This window comes from Carcharhinus amblyrhynchos, chromosome 18 (assembly GCF_965287045.1).
Source record: "Carcharhinus amblyrhynchos chromosome 18, sCarAmb.v2.hapA, whole genome shotgun sequence".
Lineage (NCBI taxonomy): Eukaryota > Metazoa > Chordata > Chondrichthyes > Carcharhiniformes > Carcharhinidae > Carcharhinus > Carcharhinus amblyrhynchos.
Genome location: NC_137341.1, coordinates 25,219,213 through 25,244,641, shown reverse-complemented (window position 1 = coordinate 25,244,641; position 25,429 = coordinate 25,219,213). Strand labels below are relative to the sequence as shown.

Sequence of the window (25,429 nt, the reverse complement as noted above, 5' to 3'; positions counted from 1 at the left end):
AGCTGAGGCCAGATTTATCCATTCTTCAGATTTTCCTTTTCATAGGAATACAGGAATCACTGGATGGATAAAGATCAAAGTTCATCAAATTCTACCATGCTTGTCATTGAATGATGCAACAATTGCCTTACTGACTAAACGTAACTATCAATCTTGATCAATTAGTCTTTAACAGATTCAGACATGAGATGAGGGCTGTGGAAAATCAGTCATTGAACATGTTTAAAGCAGAGACTTGACAGATTTCTAAATATCACTGAGGTAAAGGGATATGAGGATGAAGTGGATGATCGGTCGTGATCGTATTGAATGGTGGAACAGACTTGTCAGACTGAATGGCTCTTATGTTCCTAAAATCCCTGATATTGCTCCTCCCTGTTAAGAGTTTTGCAAACCAGTGGTCCAAAATCACATGTATCTTCCAAACATACAACATTCATCACACTCCTATCTTGCAGGCACTGTTTCTCACTAGCCTGAGCTCTTGCAAACTCCTACAAATTAGGAGTAGGAATCGGCCACTCAGTCCTTCAAGCCTGCTATGCCCAATAAGATCATAGCTGCTCTGATTTAACTTCAACTCCACATTCTGCCTACCTCGATAACCTTTCACCCCTTTTATCAAAATCTATCTACCTCTGCCTTAGAAATATTCAAAGACTCTGCCTCCACAGCTTTTGAGGAAAAAAGAGTCCCAAAGACTCTCAATCCTCAGAAAAATTTCTCCTGATTTCTGTCTTAAATGGACGACCATTTAAACCATGACCCCTAGTTCTAGATTCTCCCACAAGGGGAGAATGTACTTTCCACACCCACCCTGTCAAGTCCCCATAGAATCTTGTATGTTTCAATCAAGTTGTCTCTCACTCTTCTAAACTCCATAAGATACAAGTTCAGCCTGTCCAACTGGAATTAGGGGAACACCATCAGGAATCTTTCTGAGTTGCCCATTTACAGTAGCAGGGCATCTGACATGGTTGTTTCTCCCTGTGATTTCCTGGTCTCAGCCACACAATCTGGGAGTACATGAAATGGGAGTGATGTGTCCCAGGACCTGAAAGAAATCTTAAACTATTTATTAGGGTACCAGATCAGAAACCCTAAGGTATATAATGAAGCCAGCTAAGACCCCAACAATTTTCTATTTTGACATTAGTATGAAGATAAGGCAGTTCTCTCTGACCACAATTCTACTGACGCACTGGGAACCTTTTATCAAAACAAACTGTATTTAACAGCACAATTTAATCATAACAAATGAATTAGCTTAACCTTTAATCACTGAACAAGTTACAATTCTTAACTGCTAACCAATCACTACAAGTTCCAATCAAGCAATATTTCTCTGATAGACTCAAACCTCTTTCTAAAATTAGTTAGTAAAGACAGGTATACTTGCTTTTTTTTGTGTTACAGGCTTTGGAGCTTTCAGAATGCCTTTGAAGAGAGGGAGACACTGCTTTCTTCAGGCAGCTCAGGCAACAACTTCGTATTTTAAAAAGGGAACTGAAAGTCTCTTACCTGCGAGCTTAGTTCCTTCCATTAACCACATGACTGTCAATCAATCTAGTCTAAAATCCCAGGTGAACTTAAAGACACAAAAGGTTCATTAGCTCTAGAAAGTAACACATTCCTAGGTAAAATCAATTATTAGTTTGTTTTCTTAGCATCTGCTACATGTTTATGAGACAAATTGACTCCTAAAGTATATCACATAAATATATCAAAATAGCACAGTATCATTACACCATGTAAAACAAATTTGAAATTAATATCACTGAACCAAAAAATGGCTGTCACAAGTCAGCTATATCTGGAATTGTACAATGACCTTTAAAGCATTATATGATTGCAAAGGAGATGTACTGATATGTTGCTCATGGGCTTTCATACCTGGGAGTGTCAAGGTCAATTTCAAAAAGGAAGTATTGAAAGAAACGTGATGCTATTTGCATCTTTACTGGTGTAGCTCGCAAGCAGAATCCAAGGTTCTACCGAGCCAACAGCTACCTGCAACAGGGTAACTAATATGGATTGGGCGCCGCACCTGCGCAAGGATATTTTGGCCCTGGAGGGAGTGCAGAGGAGGTTTACTAGGCTGATACCGGAGTTGAGGGGATTGAGCTATGAGGAGAGGCTGAATAAACTAGGCTTGTACTCGTTAGAGTTTAGAAGAATGAGGGGAGATCTCATTGAGACGTATAAGATGATGAATGGGATGGATAGGATAGAGGTGGAGAGACTCTTCCCGCTCAAAAAAGACAGTAGGACTAGGGGGCACAGCCTCAAGATAAAGGGGAGGCGGTTTAGAACGGAGTTGAGGAGGAACTTCTTCACTCAAAGGGTGGTGAATCTCTGGAATTCTCTGCCCGTTGAAGTGGTGGAGGCTGCCTCGCTAAATATTTTTAAGAAGCGGGTTGATGGGTTTTTGATAAGAGAAGGGATTGAGGGTTATGGGGAGAGGGCGGGAAAGTGGAACTGAGCCACGACAGATCAGCCATGATCTTATTGAATGGCGGGGCAGGCTCGAAGGGCTAGATGGCCTACTCCTGCTCCTATTTCTTATGTTCTTATGTTCTTATAATAACTCTTTCAGAGGCTAATGGTGGAACATTATAAGCCAGCAAACAAAAGCCAGAGTCAGGCTCCAGATAAATGTCCCTTACTGAACACAGTGGAAGGTGGTCACATGACTTGAGTGACAATTTTGTAATACATAACAAAAAAAACATAGAATATCTCCACATACAGTTGAGAACTCAGAAGCAGAGCAGTCTGCTGATTTAACTCCAGCCTGCAAACATCCAACAGCAAGCAGGACTTCAGGCTGACCAAGCAGCCTGCAATAAGCCCTCCACAAAGCTTGTTTATCTGGAAGTCACTGGCCACTACTGCCAAGTAGGCCAAGTCTCTGAATATCAACCTTATCTCTCTGCCTTCAGTCAGAAACTTGCCTAAACTGGAACTTTAGAGAGAACCGCCTCTGGATTTGAACATTCTAGTTTCTGGCAATCATGTGAACTGATATCTATTTCTGTTCTTTTCACTATTAAGTTATTCATAGTTGTAAAACTCCTCTTTCCTATCCCCTTATTGTATACTTGTACACGTGTGAAGCTGCAATCATCCACTCTCCCACATCCCCCTTACCCTCCAATTACATTGAACAATAACACGAGGTCTAAGACAAGAAAACACCATGAATATAAGAACTTGGGGCAGGATTAGGCCATCTGGCCCATCAAGTTACTCTGCCATTCAATATCATGGCTGTTCTTTTCGTGGACTCAGCTCCACTTACCTGCCCACTCACCATAACCTTTAATTCCTTTACTGTTCAAAAATCTATCTATCCTTGCCTTAAAATGATCTTAAAAGCATTCAATGAGGTAGCCTCAACTGCTTCACTGGGCAGGGAATTCCACAGATACACAACCCTTTGGGTGAAGAAGTTCCTCCTCAACTCAGTCCCAAATCTGCTTCCGCTTATTTTGAGGCCATGCCCCCTAGTTCTAGTTTCACCTGCCACTGGAAGCAACTTCCCTGCTTCTATCCTATCTACACCGTTCATAATCTTATATGTTTCTATAGATTGCTCCTCATTCTTCTGAATTTCAATGAGCATAGCTCCAGTCCACTCAGTCTCTCCATACGAGCCAACCCTCTCAACTCTAGAATCAATCTAGTGAATTTCTGTGCACCCCCTCCGGTGCCAATAAGGAGACCAAAACTGTATACAGTACTCCAGGTGTAGGCTCACCAGCATCTTATGCAGCTGTAACATAACCTCGCTGTTTTTAAACTCCATTTCTCTAACAATGAAGGACAAAATTCCATTTGCCTTCTTAATTACCTGCTGCATCTGCAAACCAACTCCTTGTGATTCTTGCACAAGGACATCCAGGTCCCTCTGCTCAGCAACATGCTGCAATTTTTTTAGCATTTAAATAATAATCCATTTGGGTGACCTCACATTTACCAACATTGTACTCTATCTGTCAGACCCTTGCCTACTCAGATTATCTATATCCCTTTGCAGACTTGCAGCGTCCTCTGCACATTTTGCCCTGCCACTCATCTTAGTGTCATCTGTGAACTTCGACACGCTACATTTGACCCCAACTGCAAATCATTTATGTAAATCGTAAACAATTGCAGTCGCAACACTGATCCCTGAGGTACACCACTAGTCACTGATTGCCAACCAGAAGAACATCCATTTACCGCCACTCTTTGCTTTGTTAGTTAACCAATCCGATATCCAAGCTAACACATTACCCATAACATCATGCACCTTTATCTTATGAAACAGCATTTGGTGCGGCACCTTGTCAAATGCCTTCTGTAAATCCAAATACACCACATTCACAGGTTCCCCACTGTCCACTGCACATGTGATCTTCTCAAAGAATTCAACCAAATTAGTCAATGAAGCAGAGATAAATTAACTTTTAAGTTAACACATGCAGCAACTCGGCTATTTCACATTTCTATTTCCCATATCACCAGTTATTTCACTTCTCTTATCACTTTATAATCAATTAGTATCAAATTATGTTTTAGATTTGTGTCGTGAGAAACCAGTTTGAAATTACTCCAAGCTCATTTCCCTTATGCTCATCATGCAGAGCAGCTTTAGTTCCCATTAGTCTATTCTTATCCCAATACATTACCCATTCCAGCTCCTATCCCTGTAGGTTGAATTGGGAATAAAACTGACCAAATTGAACAGATGCAGTATATTAAACAACACATTTTCCCTGTTTTAGTTCTGATGAAGGATCGACACATTAACTGTTTTCTCTGCCGACAAATGCTCCCAGGCCCAAGTTATTTCAGCATAAAATAGACAGAAAGCTGGTCCAATAATAATAAAAACACTACCTTTCCGCTTGGTTCCTGATGAGATGCAGCATCTTCTAAAGGCCTCTTCACTGTGGTTTTGTGATTCTGAAGAACTTTGACCAGTCTGATGAGAATGTTATCCAATATGGTGGCTCCCATCAACAATCCCATGTCACAAGCTTCAATCGCCTCTCTAACTGCTGTTTTTCCCTTGCACAAACAGACAGCTTTAAAAAGACATCCATGAGAATAGACTCGTCTCCAATCCTTCTCCACCTCTCTCCAAGTTCCAATGTTGAGCTTCTCCCAGGAGAAGTCTATAATAGTCTGACTGAGCTGCAGACACTTGACTATGTCCTGGCCTTCATACAACAACTCCACTATTTGCCTTAATAAGAAAACAAGGCTCTTATCCACTGTTCTGCTGAACTCCAATCTTAAATCTTCTATCCTGGGTGGTAATACTGCCAGTACCTCATTCCAAAGACAAGACATCTGTTAAGGAGTTTCTCTTAATCTGCAAATTCAGTAAGAAAATAGTCCTACTGTTGTCATATTAGGAATTGATTGCAACACATCTTAGTTTCAAACTACAAAGAAATGATCCAATCGTTTAAGGGACTCGTGCTTGGGTTTTTTTTACATTCAGTAACTATGATGAGATCAGTGTTTGTAGACTTGTCATGATCTTCACTGGCTCACTGGACATTCACTACAGAGATGGTCCTAAATAAACAAGAAAAAATTTTGCAATTACTGTTCAAATAAAATAAAAAGAATACAATGAAATGTGAGTTATGGATGCTGCAGACAATTATCCACAATAACTTCAAACAAAATGAATTGCTCTTGCTCTCTTAAGTTTTGCAATTTTAATTTCGCTCCTCAAATCACTTTTGCTAGTGTCCCACTGCCTAAGACACTGGTATCTTTTTCACATGGTCATTCTTCAGAGTAACTCTTGTTAAAGCATTTGTTCATCCTTTGATGCATCCTCACATTAACTATTAATATATAAGGATTAATTGTTGATACCATGTATTGTAAAGAGCTTCCCTTTACAGAACATTCAATGTTACTCAGCTAACTAACAACATTTCAAACCGGAGATTTCCTTGATAGGGTTGCTAACCTGCTCTGTTTTAGGAGGGGAAACTAGGATCCAGGAACAGAAATAATCCCATTTCTACCCTTTTTTTTTCAATGTCTTTTCTCAAGTTACAGCCAGTTTCCCCTCTCTCTGCACCAACAACTGATGTTGGCAGCTGTGTTCAGAGTTGAGAGTAGGAGCACGTTGATTTCTCCCTAATGGATAGAGATTGACCTGCAAGCTGTGACCCATTGGTGACAGTAATAATATTGCTGACATGCCGATCTGCACCAATTCAGTTGATGGACGTTCAAAACTAATTTGATTACATTATACACCAGCCTGTTAGAAGGGCATGTATTTAAACTATCTCCTGCAATGCGACATACTAAATGACTTAGAGAAAAATTTTAAGAGTTTTTTTTGCAGCTGAGCCTGTGTCATCCTCTGTCCACTTATACTGCTCAGAAGGAGAGCTATTAATTTTAGCAAGCTGAAGTTGCAGCTCCTTCAGCTGATAGATGTGCCAATTTGCAAACAACTGAGTCACACAGCAGAGATATGCCATGTTCACTGCCCAGCCTATGCCATTAGCTAATGGTGGGAAGGCTGATGTTAGGGATGTTGTAGCATTAGATACTCTGGGTTTGAGGGACAAATGAAGCACGCAAGGGCTTCCCTTGATGATGACTGCTATCTTTCAGTTCTTGTATTGTAATGAAGGTAGGACAGTAGCAGAAAGATTTGCATTTATATAGCACTTTCTAGAACCTCAGGACGTCCCAAAACACTTTAAAGCCAATTAGGTACTTTTGAAGGGTAGTCACTGTTACAACCTGAATTCCAGAGATGAGATGTGAGTGACTTTGTTTGACATCAAGGCTGCAACTAAGTACAACATCAAGGAGCCTTAATAAAATTGGAATCAGGTTAAAAACCTGCCACTGATCTGAGTCACATCTAGCAGAAAGGAAGATAGTAATGGGTACTGGAAGCCAATTATTGCAGCTCCAGGACATTGCTCCAAGGCACTTCATCAATGACTTTCTCTCTGACATGAGGTCAGAAATGGGATGTTCACTAAGCAGCAGTCTCCAGTACCATTCCAGCACCCCCTCAGAAGCCATGGCTGTTTGCTCCCACATGGGTAAAAACTGGACAACATTCAGTCTCAGGGTGATGAGCAATAATTAACATTAGTGGCATGCAAATGCCAGGCAATGATCAGCTCCAACAGAGAGGATCAAATCAGCACTCCTTAACATTTAATAGCATTGACATCACTGAATTTCCCAACATCAACATTCTGTTACTCATTTTTGACAGAAATTTACGTGGGCCAGTCATATAAATACTGGGACTATAAGAGATCAGGAGCCGAGAATTCTGTGGCAAGTAACTCATTCCCAAAGTCTGTCCACGATCTACCAAGCACAAGTCAGCAATGGTGTGGAATACTCTCCACTTGCCTGGATAAGTTCAGTTTCAAAAACTCTCACAAAGCTCAGTTCTATCCAGGACAAAGCAGTCTACTTGATCAGTGCCCCCCAGTCCATCATCTTAAATAACACCAGTGCACATTGATTGCAGTGTGTACTATTTATAAATTGCACTATAGCAATCGCCAAAGCCCCATTGAAAGCAGCTTCCAAACTGATGATCTCGCCACCCAGAAATAAAGGGCAGCAGGCATATGGGAACACTACCAATTCTCAAGTATTCTGCCAAGACATACAGCATCCTGACCTGGAACTATATCACCTTTCCTTCAGTCACTAGGTCAAACTCTTGGAAATCTCTCCCTAACAGCACTGTGAGTGTACCTACATATGAACTGCAGAGGTTGAAGAAAGGAGCTTATCACCAATTTCTCAAGGGCAATTAGTGATAAACAACAAATGAGATGATCACATCCTACGAATAAACAAAAACATACAAAAGACATCACTGACATTGCAACATTCCCTCAGTATTGCACTAGAGCATCAGCTTTGATTTTTGTGCTCAGCAATGCTCATGCACTTTAGAAAAGAGCAAGGCATCATTTGAAATTCTGATTTCACCAACAGAAGCATTCAAGGCTAGAGAGGTGAGAGATGGCTGATCCTACCCATTTTTAATGTGATATAGAGATAGAACCCTGCAGTAACATCTGCTCCCACATTTTCTGTGGCTATAACAGCACAGACACAGCAGTAATGGAGGCAGCAGTTCCCTTTACAGCAATTAGGATCATGAAGCAATTCAGCAAATTCCCTCTATTAAGCAACATATTACCTAACTACACATCATAAAACTGGATTCTGAAAAGTTAATGGAATGATTACAAGGGTAATAACGTGCAACTAGGGAACAAGGTCTCTGCACAGCCCCACACATGTAGACACTGCACCAGCAGGTAGTCTTTTAATTATATTAGGCCTGTGTGAAAGTTAGTTAGGGTCTGTCTCAACTCATCGCTGAGTGTGCCTGAATTTAGAATACAACTGCTGGCAACTCAGCACAGCCCTGCAATCGCCCTGGGAACACAAACACAGCTAATGTGGAAAATGGAAAAAGAACAGACTCACATTTATAAAGTGCCTTTCACAATCTCAGGATGTTTCAAGTAATTTATTGCCAATGCAGTGCTTTTGTCACTATTACAATAAAGGAAACACAGCAGCCAATTTGCATGCAGCAAGTTCTCACAAACAACAGTGTAATAATGATCAGATAATCTGTTTTTGTGATGTTGAGGGATAAATATTGGCACACAAGGGGTAACTCCTCAGCAACTCTTTGAAGCATTGAAAGACTGCGTCTGATGGTGCAACTCTCCCTTCATTGTGCACTGGAGTCAGCCTATATAGGTATGCTCGTAAACCAACCACCTGACTCACCAGCAAGAGTGCTACTAACTGAGCCACAGCTGAATGAAGCCTTCTCACCTGCTGCCTGTGGAGGTGTTTTTTCAAGACTGCAGGTGGGGCTGGTGAAAACAAAAATTACTTAGTATCACAGCGAACCTAACTTGTACGTTTCCAGCTGACATACGGCTGTTAAAGAACTAGCATGTAACTGGCACAAAAATTCACCAAATAAATAACACAAAACTGGCCTGTTAATCGAACTGGGAACTTCTTTTATCTATTCCTTTTCATGAGTGGATTGTTAATCTCTACATTTGTTTATCTACGTTGCATAACACTTACAACTGCAATGTAGTAGAAACAGATGTTTTGATCCGTATGCTCGTGGTTTATTCTAATACATTTGACCTTCTCTTCATCTGAGGGCTTCATTTATTCTGAAACTTGCAACATGCTCAAGTTTGCAACTGTTTAATCAAATGACACTTTGTTAAAATTAAACATTCAGGATGTCAAGAAAGAGACAGATATTTAAAGAAGTACTGCAGCTTAGATGAGCAGCGCAGTGTATTGGTCAGAAGTTGGGACTGTACCCCGCCTCTCTCAATCCCTGGCACTTTTGTCACTCAGAGCTGTTAGAGTCACTGTGCCAAAAGTGCCAGTATTAAGTCACTGTGAAAAACAAAACCATTCCATCACTATCTGGTAAATAGCAGTGCACTTGCCCAGCCAGGATCTTATTTTGTTTCCATGCCCACTGCTAGCATTTAGTGAAGGAACTGATTGATTCTAGGGGTGCTTGCTACTATTATGCTTCCCAAGTGACCTCTTAAACATGAGAGTCTGGATAGCATTTCAGAGTTTCCTGCGGGTGCTCCGGTTTCCTCCCACAGTCCAAAGATGTACGGGTTACATAAGAACATAAGAAATAGGAGCAGGAGTAGGCCATCTAGCCCTTCGAGCCTGCCCCGCCATTCAATAAGATCATGGCTGATCTGTCATGGCTCAGTTCCACTTTCCCACCCTCTCCCCATAACCCTTAATCCCCTCTCTTATCAAAAACCCATCAACCCGCGTCTTAAAAATATTTAGCGAGGCAGTCTCCACCGCTTCAACGGGCAGAGAATTCCAGAGATTCACCACCCTTTGAGTGAAGAAGTTCCTCCTCAACTCTGTTCTAAACCGCCCCCCCTTTATCTTGAGGCTGTGCCCCCTAGTCCTACTGTCTTTTTTGAGCGGGAAGAGTCTCTCCACCTCTATCCTATCCATCCCATTCATCATCTTATACGTCTCAATGAGATCTCCCCTCATTCTTCTAAACTCTAACGAGTACAAGCCTAGTTTATTCAACCTCTCCTCATAGCTCAACCCCCTCAACTCCAGTATCAGCCTAGTAAACCTCCTCTGCACTCCCTCCAAGGCCAAAATATCTTTGCGCAGGTGCGGCGCCCAAAACTGCATACAGTACTCCAGCTGCGGCCTCACCAGTGCCCTATACAGCCGCAGCAAGACCTCCCTACTTTTATATTCAATCCCCCTCGCTATGAAGGCCAGCATCCCATTCGCCTTCCTGACCATCTGCTGCACCTGCAAGCTGGGTTTTTGCGACTCATGCACAAGGACCCCGAGGTCCCTCTGCACCGTCGCCTGCTGCAGTTTTTCGCCACGTAAGTAATAATCCTTCCTACCGTTATTCCTACCAAAGTGGACCACCTCACACTTGCCAACATTAAATTCCATTTGCCAGTTCCTGGCCCATTCGCCCAGCCTATCTAGATCCTTCTGCAGACTCTCCACACCCTCCGCACAATTTGCCGTTCCCCCTATCTTGGTGTCATCAGCAAATTTCGACACCCTACACTCGGTTCCCTCCTCCAGATCATCTATATAAATGGTAAAAAGCTGAGGCCCCAGCACCGACCCCTGGGGCACTCCACTAGTCACCATCCGCCAATCCGAATAGCACCCGTTGACCCCCACTCTCTGCCTCCTATTTGACAACCAATCCTCTATCCATGCTAACACCCTACCCCCAACTCCATGTCCCTCGACCTTCTGCAATAACCTCTTGTGAGGTACTTTGTCAAACGCCTTCTGAAAATCTAGAAAGACCACATCCACCGGCTCTCCTCTATCCACCGCCCTAGACACATCCTCATAGAACTCCAGTAAATTTGTCAGACACGACTTCCCTTTAATGAAACCGTGCTGCGTCTACTCTATCAAGCAATTCCCTTCAAGATGCCTCGCAATTTCCTCCTTAATGACAGATTCTAACATTTTACCTACCACAGACGTTAAACTAACCGGCCTATAATTCCCCGCCTTTTGCCTGGCACCCTTCTTAAACAACGGCGTAACATTAGCCGTTTTCCAATCATCCGGCACTTCCCCGGAATCCAGCGACGTCTGGAAAATAACCAGCAAGGCATCCACTATCACCTCCGCCATTTCTTTCAGAACCCTCGGATGCATTCCATCCAGTCCTGGGGACTTGTCCACAATCAGCCCCTCCAGTCTGTCGAGCACCGCCTCTCTAGTAACAGTAATGTCATTAAGACCCTCCAGTCCTACCACCTTTCCATCGCTAACACCCGGCAAATTATTCACGTCCTCCTCCGTGAAGATACCCTTCTTTATCAACTTCTTTGTCAATCTTTGTTGACATTTAAACTTCTCCCAATCCTCTTCTCGCCCACTACTCTTAGCTACTCTAAATTCCTCCGCTTTTAATTTAACACTTTCCTTCACCTCCTTCGTTATCCACGGCTTATTACCTCTCCTCCTACGGTCCTTTTTGACCATCGGAATAAATTTCCGCTGAGCACCAAGAAAGATCTCCTTAAAGATCCTCCACTGCTCCTCAGCAGACCCTCCCTCCAACGCGCTCCCCCAGTCCACATTCGCCAATTCTTCTCTCATCCTACCGTACTCCCCTCTATTCAAACAAAGTACGCGTGTCCGGGAACCCACTTTCTCCTCCTCCATCTGCACCAGAAACTCCACCATACAATGATCACTCTTCCCAAGAGGATCCTTCACCGCAAGGTCCCTAATTCTACCCACCTCATTACATAGCACCAGATCCAAGATAGCTCGCTCCCTCGTCGGCTCCAACACACACTGTTCGAGGAAACTATCCCGGCAGCATTCCAAGAACTTCTCCTCGAGCCCACCGCGTCCAACATGGGTCGACCAATCAATATGTAGATTGAAATCCCCCATAATTATCGCTGTTCCATTCCTGCACGCCGCACTTATTTGCGTGTTAACAGCCCGCCCACCTCCAGATCATTATTTGGGGGCCTATAGATGACACCCACCAGCGTCTTCCTCCCTTTGCTGTTCCTAATCTCCACCCACAACGATTCCACTTTCTGCTCTTTGGTTCCTATATCATCCCTTGCTACCACCCTGATGCTATCCTTAATCAGCAGAGCTACGCCCCCCCTTTTCCCTCCTGCCTATCCTTCCTAAACACTTGATAGCCCTGTACATTCAGCTCCCAGTCCCTGTCACCCTGCAGCCACGTCTCTGTAATGGCCACCAGATCGTATCCATTTGTGTCGATCTGCGCCACCAGCTCATCCACTTTATTCCGAATGCTTCGTGCATTCAGATAAAGCGCTTTCATCCCAGCCTTCACCTGGACCCTATTTGCCGTAACGCCACCAACCATACTCACGCCCCCTACTCCCTCTATTATTGGGACATCCTCGGCCTCTTCCCTTACCTGTACCCTCTCCTTAACTTTAGACCTCGTAACATCACCTACCCTCGCACCCTCCCCCCCCCAATTAGTTTAAAGCCCTGTCTACAGTCCTCTTTACTCGATGCGCCAGCACCCTGGTCCTAGCACGGTTCAGACCAACCCCATCCTGCCCGAACAGGTCCCACCTACCCCAATACTGGTGCCAATGCCCCATAAATTCAAACCCATTCCTCCTACACCAATCCCTGAGCCACCCATTCACTTCCTTAATCCTGTCAACCCTCTGCCCGTCTGCACTCGGTTCAGGCAGTAGCCCAGAGATAACCACCTTGTCGGTTCTACTTTTTAATTCCATTCCCAGCTTTTCATACTCCCTCCCCAGATCCTCAGTCCGCATTTTGCTTACGTCGCCGGCACCCACATGTACCACAACGACCGGATTCTCACCCTCCCACTCCAGGTTCCTCTGCAGCCCAGCTGCGACATCCCGTACCCGAGGACCAGGCAGACAACACACCCTTCTGTGCACTTGAATTAGCGAGTAAAATATGTAGGGGTTTGGGGGTAGGGCCTGGGTGGGATTGTGGTCAGTGCAGACTCAATGGGCCAAAGGGCCTCTTTTTGAACTGAAGGGTTCTATGATTCTATGATTTCTGGTCTGCACAGCTCAAACTATGCAGGACAGGGGATCCATCCTCTGGACTAATACAAAGACCTTGACACATCATCCAGCGACATGAGTTCACAGCAGCTAAGGAGCTTAAATTCAATTTAGATAACTCCAGCATAAAAAATTGGTCTCAGCCATTTGACCATGAAATCCCAGACTGTCTCAAAAAAAAACTTATTTAACCCTTAGGGAAAGAAATATGGTATTACTTGACCTTGTCCTCACTAATCTATCCACCTCAGATGCATTTACCCGTGAACTTTTTTTTAAAAGGTGTCCACCACACAATCTATATGGAGACAAACTGCCATCTTCACACTGTGGACATCCTCTGTCATGTTGTATTGCACTACCAGCATGCTTAGTAGATTGATTCAGAACTGAAATAACAACAAAATATTTTTTAAAGGGCATAAAATGCCTGAATATTGATATTCAGAAAGACTTCTGTGCACCCATACAACAAACACAGAAAGTTAACATGCAGGCGAGGCAAACAACAGAAAAGGCACGTTGACTTTTATTGCAAGAGGAATGGAGTATAATAATGAGGAAGTCTTGCTATACTTGTATTGGGCTTTTGTGAGACCACATCTGCTGTACTGTTAAGAGTTTTGGTCTTCACATCTAAGGAAGGATATACTTGCATTGGATGCAATACAGCAAAGGATCACTGATTTGTTTCTAGGAGAGAAAGGTTGTCCTATAATGAAAGGCCTATACTCTTGAGTTTAAGAGACTGAGAGGTGATCTCATGGAAACATATTGAGCAGGCTTTTCCTGCCATTCCCACCCCAGGACCAGAAAATCCCGAGTGAGGTCAGCAGATCTTTACATGGTCCTCTCCCCTGCCCACCACGATTCCCGTGGTGGGCAGGATGGGAAAGTTCTGCCCAGTAAATTTTAACAGGACTGACTGGATAGATGTTGAGAGGCTATTTCCCCTGGCTGGAGAGCCTAAGACTCAGGGATAAAGTCTTGGGATACGGGGTTGGTCATTTAGGACTGATAAGAGGAGAAATTTCTTCACCCAGGGGATTGTGAATCTTAGGGATTGTCTAAAGCAGATTGTTATGGATGTTCCATTGTTGGGTATATTTAAGGCTGAAACAGACAGATGTTGGTCCTCAGGAAAATTCTGGGACTTTTGAGGAATGGATTGAAAAGTTGAGTCGGGATAGACCAGGCATGATCATATTGAATAATAGTCTACACCTATTATGTTCAGCTCAAAACTGGGTATTCACGAGCCATGAGTAGCAGAACTGTAATCCACCACAATCTGTTAACTGATGGCTCAGCACATCCCTCAATACACCATTACCATTAAGCTCAAGGACTAATCCTGCCTCAATAAGTGTAGAAGAGCATGCCAATAGTACCACCAGGTATACTTAAAAATAAGGTGTAAACTTGGTGAAGCGACAACACAGGACTGCATGCATATTAAACAGTGGAAGCAGCAAGATTGGACAGAGCAAAGTGACCCCACAACTAACAGATCAGATCAATGCTCTGCAGTCCTGCAGATCCAGTTGACAATTAAACAAATAAGGGGAGGTGGATGTTCTTTGAACATCCCTCTCTTCAATAATGGGTGAATTCAGCTGGTAAGTCCAAAACACAACAGCAAAAGGTTTACAACCCATTTCAAGCCAGCAGTGCCAAGTGAATGATTCATCTCGGCGTCCTCCTCAGCTCCACAGATGTTAGCCTTTAGCCAATTTGAACTGACGGGAAGAAACAGCAAATACACTGGATATAGCAAAAACTATAGGCTCCAACAACATCAGGCTAGCGTTGAATACTTGTGTTCCAGAGCCAGCTGGGCCCCAGCCAAGCAGTTCCAGTCATCGCAACTTTGGCATTTACTTGACAAAATGAAAAATTGTCCAGATGTGTCCTGTCCAGAAAAAGCAGGCCAAATCTAACTCTTGAGTTTACCCTTAATCACCAGAAAAGAAATGGAAGGTGTCATTCCTCAACTGTGCTATCAAGTAGCATGACTAATAAATAAATAAATGTTCCATAGTCTCAGAACTGTATGAGTCCTAATTTCATCCAATAACTATCCAAGAGATTACTCAGCACCAGAGTGTGGGACTCCTAGCTGATGATCTCCTTGTAAGCCCACAAACACTGAAGTCAAATGCCCCAACCTTCCTCTGCAGTGCCAAACAGTTAAGATCAGGTAACCAAGCATAGATTAAGGACTAAACATTCAACCTTCTAATCTGCATGTCTTAGTTTCACTCTTCTTTAAAACTCCTGTTTCTGATTAATTAGATTTATAAAATCAACTCTACGTTGTCCCAGTGGAATGAAGGTAAGACTGTCAGCAACAAATAGCCTACTTTCCAGAATCTCCTTGTGATTAAGCTCAATAATTACAGTTTGAAATGGCACTATCCAAAGACAGAATGCTCTGAGCATCAGGAACTATGGGGCAATCACAGATTCCACAATGGCTTCATTTTGAAAGGAAAGGTTCTTTCTAAAAGGCATACCAAGTAATTTTATGCAAGGTAATTTGTCTTTCACGAGTCAAAATTTGATTCAAGTCAGTAAGGTATGGTAAAAGCAAATTACTGCAGAGGATGGAATCAGAAACAAAAATAGAAAATCTCAGCAGCTGTGGAGAGAGAATAGAGCCAACATTAAGTCTGGATGGACAAAGGGTCATCCAGACTCGAAACATTGGCTCTATTCTCTCTTCACAGATACTGTCAGGCCTGCTGAGCTTCTCCAGCATTTTCTGTTTTTGTTTCAGATTCCAGCATCCATGGTATTTTGCCTTTAAGATAAATAGGGATGGAGTAGAAGGGAGGGTTCATGCTCTGAAGTTGTTGAGCTCAATGTTCAGTCCAGAAAGCTGTAAAATGCCTAATTGGGAGACAAGGTGCCATTCCTCCAGTCTGTGTGGGACTACACTAGAACACTGCAACATGCCAAGGACAGACATGTGGGCATAAGAGTAGACATGTATAATGTATGGCCCAGTTGCGAGTACTCACACTGATGCAGATCAGTCTCAAAACTCACTTTAGAATTTGAGCACACAATCTAGAACCAATCATTTGGTGTGGGCTGGAGTAATATTTGGGTCAGGCTGGGTATTGTCAAAAGATTTCCTTCCTTAAGGACATTAATGAACCAGTGACGGAGGGAATTAGTTTTTGATTCGATTTTTTTGTTATCATATGCGTTAGTATACAGTGAAAAGTATTGTTTCTTGCAAGTTATAGAAACAAAGCATACCATACATTGAAAAGGAAGGAATGCAGAATGTAGTGTTACAGTCATAGCTAGGGCATAGAGAAAGATCAATTTAATACCAGGTAGGTCCATTCAAAAGTCTAACAGCAGCAGGAAAAAAGCTGTTCATGAATCAGTGACATAGGATCTTTAAGGGCCATCAAGTAAGGCTTCAGTTTCAATGACTTGTCTGAAGGGCTGTATCTCAGGCATGTAGATTCATAGAACTTACAGCACAGAAGGCCATTTGGCCTAACGGGTCCACACCAGTCAACAAAGGTCTGACTGGACGAATCCCATTTTCCAGTGCTTGACCCACAGCCCCCGAAGTTTTGACAGCACAAGCAAATACTTAAATATTTCTTAAATGTTACGTGGGTTTCTGGCTCAATCACCCCTTCAGGCAGTGAACTCTGCACTCTCACCACCCTCTGAATGAAAAAGTTACTCCTCAACTCCACACTTAGCCTTCTACCTCTTACCTTAAATCTATGCTCCCTGGTTATTTACCCTTCTACTAATGGAAAAGTGTCTTTCTGTCCACTGTATCTATACCCCCATTATCTTATACACTTCTAATCTGTATGTCTTAGTTGCTCCAAGGAAAACAGCCCCAACCTATTCAATCTTTCCTCACAGATCAGATCCTCCAGCCCATTAAAACTCTTACGCACCTTCTCCAGCACAATCACATCTTTCCTATAATGTCGTGACTGCATGCAGTACTCCCACTTGTGGCCTAACCAATGTTTTATACAGTTCCAGCATGACCTCCCTGCTTTTGTATTCAATGTCTCAGCTAATAAAGTCAAGTATCCCAAATGGCTTCTTAACCACCTTACCTACTTGTCTTAACACTTTCAGGTATCTGTGGATATGGACTCCAAAGTCCCTCTGATCTTCAGTTCTTTCCAGGATCCTACCATTCACAGTGTGATATTTTGCCTTATTAGCCCTCCCCAACTGCATTACCTCACACTTTTCCAGGTTGAATTCCATTTGCCACAGATCTGACCACTTGACCAGTCCATTGATATCTCCTTGCAGTCTACACCAATCCTCCTCACTATTTACCACCATACCAATCTGCGAACATCTTCATCATACCTCTTACATGTAGTTCAAATCATGAATGTACACCACAACTGACAAAGTTCCCAGCACCAAGTCCTACAGAATCCACTGGAAATAGACTTCCAGTCACAGAAACATCCCTCTACCATCACCCTCCTACTTCTCAGCCAATTTTGGATCCCATGTACCACTTTGCCCTTGGAGCTCAAGGGCGCTTACTTTCTTGACCAGATTACCATAAGGAACCTTATCAAAAGCATTGCTAAAGTCCATGTAGACCAAATCAAATGTATTACCCTCATCAACACTTGGTTACTTCCTCAAAAAATTTCACTATATTTGTCAAACACAATTCGCCATTAACAAATCCATGCTGACTGTCCCTGATTAATCCATGTCTGCCCAAGTACAGATATATAATGTCCTTCAGAATTATTTCTTGTAATTTTGCCACCAGCAAGATTAGACTGACTGGACTATAATTTCCTGGTCTATCTCTACCTCCCTTTCTTAATAATGGGGCAATGTTATCAATCATTCAGTCCGCTTGCAACTCATCTATGGTCAGAGAGGACTTGGAAATTATTGCCAGTACCCCAATATCTTTTTCCTTGCTTCCCTCAGCAGAGTGGGATACATCTCATCCAGGTCTGAGAATTTATCCACTTTTAAAGGCAGCTAAACTTGCTAGTACCTCTTCTCAATGTTAATTTCCTGTAACATTTCACAGCCCTCCACCCTGATGTCTACACCTGTGTCAAACTCTTTCACTGTGACGACCGACGCAGAAGTATTCATGGAGGACTGTACTCACTTCTTCCAGGTCCACACAATTTTTGCTCTTTATGTATTTAAAAAACACTTGCATTTCCTTTATTTTACCCATCAAAGATTTTTCATGCAATCTCTTAGTTTTCCCAACTTCCTCCTTAAGTTCCCTACCAGCACCTCCCCCCCCCACCACACCCACCTACCCACCTCTGCAACACACATATCTCGTAGTCCTTTAGGGACTCTATGATATTGAGCGCTTGGTATTGGCAAAAAGCTTCTCTTTTTTGTAAATCCTGCCCTTTACATCCCTTGACACCCAGTGTTCTCTGGTCCCACCCTTTACGGGAACATATCTGCCCTGTAATCTCACTATCTCCTCCTTTAAGGCCTCCCATCTCCCTGTCCTCTGAAATGCAGAAACTGCCAGAACCTATAAACCACTTTCCATTCCGTTAAGATTCTCTTTCCAGAAACATAATGTTCATAAATTAATAAAGTGTGGGATATAAAATAGCAAAACCCTATTTGCTGACTCTTTCCATGCGATAATTTTCAAATTCCACTTTAAATAAATCAGCACAGATTTTAAAAGTGCATTGTCATTTTTTTTAATCTTATTAAGAGCTGCAGCAAACGTGCATGTTGAAAGAATCTGGAAATAAGATTTAAGTACTCGTTTTTCTGAGATGAATTGATTTTTTAAGTGACAGCATCTGTTTGTTTATATTTCATTTGCAGCTAATTCGTCCCTGGGCGGCTGTTTCTGGCTGTTTGGTGAATATTAACCAGCTGTCACAATTAGGCACAGCAAATCCAATTAGCTCATGCATAAAGGAGTTTCTGGACATAGTTTAGAAGTGATAACATTTTTTAAAACTGCTGCCTATCTGTACTTTTGAAAACTGTGATAAAGGAATCTTACATTCGATAGAGAGATAGAGATGAATTAAGGAACATGGTATAATCTGAAGTTTAAATGTTCCTGGCAATCTTATACTATAGACCAGAGCTCAGTGCCAGTCATCCACTACACCATTTCAACAGAAATAGTTTCTTTGTCAAATTTTCCCTTTCTTCTCACCAGGGCAGACCCTAACTGGCATACAAATTCCTGAGTGGTACTGACCCAAATCACTGTGTGTGACGACAGAAAGTGGCAGAGGGTTAGTCAACAGAGAGCATCACAGCTGAGCTCTCATCTTTGCAGGGTTCCCACATAGTATTTTCCAGTCAGGGTCACTGCAAAGCAATCAGGAGCTTGAATTCTGGGTTATACTTTTCTACCCTGTGGTTTAGAGGCATTAAAATTAACTATTCAGGCCGCAACACTGGTTACTGTCACTCTCAGTTTAGTGTCCCTTCCAGTTTAGTATTATTTGCAAATTTGGATTTATTCTACTAATCCTTCATCCATGTCGTCAATATATATACATATATGGTAAAAAGCTGAGGTTGCAATATAGATCCTAGGGAGGGACAAAGCTGGGCACACACATCAATTAATGTATGTTCTCTTCATCTCTATTCTCTCTCTTCTATCTCCAAACAAATTAGCAACCCAGAACTGAATGGTTCATACCCATTTGGAAAGATTGAAGATGTTGGATTTGTTTTCTCCAGAAAAAAAGCTTAAGGGATATCCTGACAGTGTCTAGGATTATGACAGGGTTTGTTTGATAAGATGGCTGTAGAGAAGATGCTTCTAGACCCAAAACTAGGAACCATAAATATAAAATAGTCATTAACAATCACATCTTTTAAGCTGAATAGTATTCTTATTCAAATATTTTATTTCTTCTGACACTTGCATTCCTATACAGAATTCATACTGTAATTGACCCACTATGCCCACCTGTTGTTAGGCTTTTTAATCACATAATTTGACTTAGTGTGGAACTTCTACCTCCCACCCATGTACAATATGTTTATTCCCCTCCCATCCCCCACCACCACCCTAACTAATAAAATTTTCTCTCTGACAATCACTCTATCCTTTGGTACTTTTCTTGATTCTGTTGATACTACGAAGATCTTTATTCCACTCAACTTGACTTTTTTAATCCCCTAATCTAGAATACATTTCGCCTTCCTTTTACCACCTGGTTTTTTTGTGGACAGGCTTAGCGCCAAGTCCCTGAATGGCGAGGGCAGGCTTAGCACCAAGGTGATCTTAATGAAACAAAATATTCTGACAGGACTTCGTGGAGATGGATGCTTCCGCCCAACATAGCATGGTGTCCTATCTTCAAGAACTGTACTGCCCCACTCCTACACTGAAAATGAGAAAATGGCTGAGGCATTGTAAAGGTATTTTGTGTCAGTCTTCACAGTGGAAGACACAAATAGCATGCCAAAACTCGATGACAGGAAGGCAATGGCAGGTGAGGTCCTAAAAACTATTATCACGAAAGAGGTAGTGTTGGGCAAGCTAATGGGGCTAAAGGTGAACAAGTCTCCTGGCCCTGATGGAATGCATCCCAGGGTGTTAAAAGAGATGTCAGGGGAAAATAGCAAATGCACTAATAGTAATTTACCAAAATTCACTGGACTCTGGGGTGGATCCCGCAGATTGGAAAACAGCAAATGTGATGCCACTGTTTAAAAAAGCCAGGTAACTTTATGTCAGTTAGCTTAACTTCTATAGTACAGAAAATGCTTGAATCTATCATCAAGGAAGAAATAACGAGACATCTGGATATACATTGTCCCATTGGTAAGACACAGCATGGGTTCATGAAGAGCAGGTCATGTTTGACTAATGTGGTGGAATTCTTTGAGAACATTACATGCACAGTGGACAATGGGGAACCTGTGGATGTGGTGTATCTGGATTTCCAGAAGGCATTTGACAACGTGCCCCAAAGACTGCTACATAAGATAAAGGTGCACAGTGTTACGGGTAATGTATTAGCATGCATAGAGGATTAGTTAACTAACAGAAAACAAAGAGTGGGACTAAATGGTTCTTTTTCTGGTTGGCAATCAGTGATTAGTGGTGTACCTCAGGGATCAATGTTGGGACCGCAATTGTTTATGATTTACATAGATGATTTGGAGTCAGGGACCAAGTGTAGTGTGTCAAAATTCACATACGACACAAAAGATGAGTGGCAGAGTGAAGTATGCAGAGGATCTTGGAAGTCTGCAAAGGGATATAGATAGCCTTAGTGAGTGGGCGAGGGTCTGGCAGATGGAGTACAATGTTGGTAAATGTGAGGTCATCCATTTTGGTAGGAATAACAGCAAAATGGACTATTATTTAAATGGTAAAAAATTGCAACATGCTGTTGTACAGAGGGATCTGGATGTCCTTGTGCAAGAATCACAAAGAGTTGTTTTGAGGGTGCAGCAGGTAATTAGGAAGGCAAATAGAATTTTGTCCTTCTTTGCTAGAAGGATGGAGTTTAAAAACTGCGAGGTTATGTTGCATCCGTATAAGGTGCTGGTGAGGCCACATCTGGAATACTGTGTACAGTTTTGGTTTCCTTGAGAAAGGATATATTGGCACTGGAGGAGTTGCAGAGGAGATTCACTAGATTGATTCCGGAGTTGAGAGGGTTGGCTTATGAGGAGACACTGAGTAGACAGGGGCTATACTCATTGGAATTCAGAAGAATGAGGGGAGATCTTATAAAAAAACCATATAAAAGATAATGAGGTGAATAGGTAAGGTAGAAGCAGGGAAGTTGTTTCCACTGGCAGGTGAAACTAGAACTAGGGGGCATGGACTCAAAATAAGGGGGAGCAGATTTAGGACTGAATTGAGGATGAACTTCTTCACACAAAGGGTTGTGAATCTGTGGAATTCCCTGCCCAATGAAGCAGTTGAGGCTACCTCACTGAATGTTTTTAAGACAAGAATAGATAGACCTTTGATCAGTAAAGGAATTAATGGCTATGGTGAGTGAGCAGGTAATTGGAGTCGAGTCCACAAAAAGATCAGCCATGATCTTATTGAATGGCTGAGCAGGCTCGAGGGGCCAAATGGCCAACTCCGCTCCTAGTTTTTATGTTCTTATCAAAAAAGTATCATGTTTAGGCAGGGTAGTGGCATTGAGGTCACAATCAGATCAGTCATGATCAAATAGACTACTTTTGTTCCTAATTCATATGTGCAGTTCTGTGGTCAGATTGAGATGATGAGACTGTTTTCCTCAGAGAAAAGGTTAAGATAAAATTTGACAGAGGTCTGGACAAAGTATGGGAGTGTCAAGAACCAGAGGAAACCGACTGATGTTCAGCAAAAGAAGCAAAATGACATGAGAAAAAAACATTTTTGTGCAGAAAGTAGCTAGGATCTGAAATGCCTTCCTGAGCATGCCATGGAGAAAGAGTCAACCAAGTTTTTGAAAGGGAGTTGGATAATTACTTCAACAAAAAGAACGTGCATGGTTAAGAGAAAATAGCAGGATAAGGGTTTTTCCCTGGAGCATTGGAGGCTTAGAGGTGATCTTATAGACGGCTATTGATAAGTAGATAGTCAACATAATTTCCCAAAAGGTAGGAGAGTCTAAAATTAGAGGGCTTAGGTGAGAGAAGAGAGATACAAAAGTGTCCACAGGGGCAACTGTTTCACTCAGAGGGTGGACAAGTGTCTGGAACAAGCTGCCAGAGGCACTAGCAGAGCCTGATACAATTCTGTTTTTTTAAAAAGCATTTAGACAGTTACATGAGTAAGATGGGTACAGAGGGATAGGGGCCAAATGTGGGCAAATGGGACTAGCTTAGTGGTTAAAAAGTAGGCAGCATGGACAAGTTGGGCCAACGGGCCTGTTTCCATCCCATAAACCTCTTTGTCTCCAAGTGAGACTAGGTGAGTTGCTGAGAACTAGCACAGAAAGAAGAGTCCCTAGAGTGCTGAAGGAGACCATTCAGCCCATCGAGCCTACACCACTAACAATCCCAATGATATCCCATCCCCATAACCCCATGCTTTTACCCTGCTAATCTCCCTGACATTAAGGGGCAATTTAGCACGACCAATCCAACTAACATGCACATCTTTGGAGTGTGGGAGGAAACCAGAGGACCCCCACGAAGACACAGGGAGAATGTGCCAACTCCACCCAAAGCTGGAATTGAACCCGCATCCTTGGTGCCGTGAGGTAGCAGTGCTAACCATTGTACTGCCCCAACCGAATGACATCCTGCGCTATAATCATTCTATATCAAGTCACCAATGGTAAGAGTGTCGGGGGGGCACCACACCATGAGGACAGATGTCAGGTGACCAATGGTAGGGAAGGGGAAAGCGTTATTTGGATTTACAAGTGACCAATGGCAGCAGCATGGTTTAAGGAACCACAAGAATATAGAAATCAATGTAACACAGGGCACTGTGAGGATGGACCTGTTGGGCAGGAAGTGATGCAATGAAAATCCAGGATTACAACCAACCAGTTGGAAACCTTATGGGCACAAGGAGAAAACAAAACATGGAGGGGATAAATTAGAATTCAACAATGTTTTTCTGACATTATGCTTCATCACATCATAGCTATCAAACTCTATGTGTTGCATTATTCAAATAAGATTTATAAATTCTTGGAAATGTATACAAGAGTGCCATATCACACAACTGTGTACTAAAGTAACGATCAGTCCTCAGTACATCGCGTGATCTGAGAAATGCATTTGATAAAGCTGTAGCATGAGTCTAAAAGTGATTATTTTCTGGGAACCACAAAACAACCAACGTTGAAATATGAAATATTAACTGCCCACATTTCGCAGAGTTATTGAAAAATAACTCAAGATGAGCACATTAATTACTTGTCTTCCCCCTTTACCTGCCTACACCACCGACGCCATTTTACTCTTCACTTTCTGCGGTTCTCCCTCTCCCACCCGCGTTGCTAATTGAACACAGTTTCTGATGACATCATCAATCGCTGTGCACACCTCCCGTTCACGCGGCACGCAGAAGGCGCTGACGCACGCTGCGGCATGGCATCACAGGGCCGGCCGCCTCCCCTGGCTGCGCGTGCGCGTTCGTTACACTTGGCATTCAAGCAGTATGTCCTTGAGCGGTTGGCCCGGATCGTGCAAAGGAAAGGGCTGCTGAGTAGACATGGTGTGGATATGCTGGCGTTGGACTGGGGTAAACACAGTAAAAAGTCTGACAACACGGTTGGACTTAAACCTGGTGTTGTCAGACTTTTTACTGCTGAGCAGAGCCAGCAGAGGGGGCTCTGTCAGAAAGCTTCTATTAAACACAACGGAAGGAAATGTTAGCACAGGAAATGAGATACTGTGCTGGGCTGTTCTTTGCCAATTAAATGTCTAGGAATTTCTAGCCAAACACTACCTTCTCTTTTCAACTGAACGGTGCAGTTCAGTACTAGCTTCCTCTTGTCTTTAACCTACAATTCATCATGCCTCATACTTAATTGGCTGCAAAGTGCTGAGATCATGGAAGATATATAAATGCAAATTTTTCAGAAGATTACAAGCATATTTGTTTTATCTTTCTATTTTAAAACTTCAACTTTTCTTCCCCAAATGATACAATTCAGAAAGGTGAGCCAGGCATGAAGGCACTGACAGACACAAGGAGAGTCTTTTTTCTCTTGATCATAGTGCACAGTGACTTGTAAGAAGTCTCACAACACCAGGTTAAAGTCCAACAGGTTTATTTGGTAGCAAACACCAAATAAACCTGTTGGACTTTAACCTGGTGTTGTGAGACTTCTTACTGTGCTCACCCCAGTCCATTGCCGGCATCTCCACATCATAACTGCTCTTAAGCACCCAGGCCTTACAAAAAAAGAGCTTACAAAAAAAGAGAGCTTCATTATAGACCTGGGGAAATGACAAATGTGCAGCGAGGTATTGTTAGATTTTAACCAACCTCTCATATTTAAGGCTAAGATCAAGTGTCAAATCAAGTCCAAAATCAGGTGTAATGCCTTTTCTTGTCAGCTTGGATCGTATACGTCTCTCTTGTGGCGACCATGAGTTGAATTCAATTTGAATTTGAATTTGTTTTTGGGGCAAGCAACAGATGGATTAAGGGTTTCCCAGTCCACTCTTCACATTGGCTTTGTAACTTTAAGAAAGGAATTAAAAAACAAATTAGTAACACAGCCACAAGGATAGTCTACCAACGAAACACTGGCTTTTAGAATATAGAGTTGGATGGGAAGAATCCTAAAATA

At 42.5% G+C, this 25,429-nt stretch overlaps 1 protein-coding gene across 2 annotated transcripts in view; it reads right to left on the bottom strand.

Annotated features, from left to right (window-relative positions):
• Nucleotides 1-24,152, bottom strand: part of kdm8 (lysine (K)-specific demethylase 8) — a 34,987-nt gene extending 10,835 nt beyond the window's left edge. For both annotated transcript variants that reach the window (XM_080206590.1, XM_080206591.1), the window contains exons 1-2: nucleotides 24,062-24,152; nucleotides 4,885-5,571 (exon numbers count right to left, since the gene is read on the bottom strand). In XM_080206590.1, coding sequence (XP_080062716.1) covers nucleotides 4,885-5,340 — 456 coding nt within the window. In that variant the 5' untranslated portion in view covers nucleotides 5,341-5,571; nucleotides 24,062-24,152. The remainder of the gene's footprint in view (nucleotides 1-4,884; nucleotides 5,572-24,061) is intronic.
• Nucleotides 24,153-25,429: the final 1,277 nt, after the last annotated feature.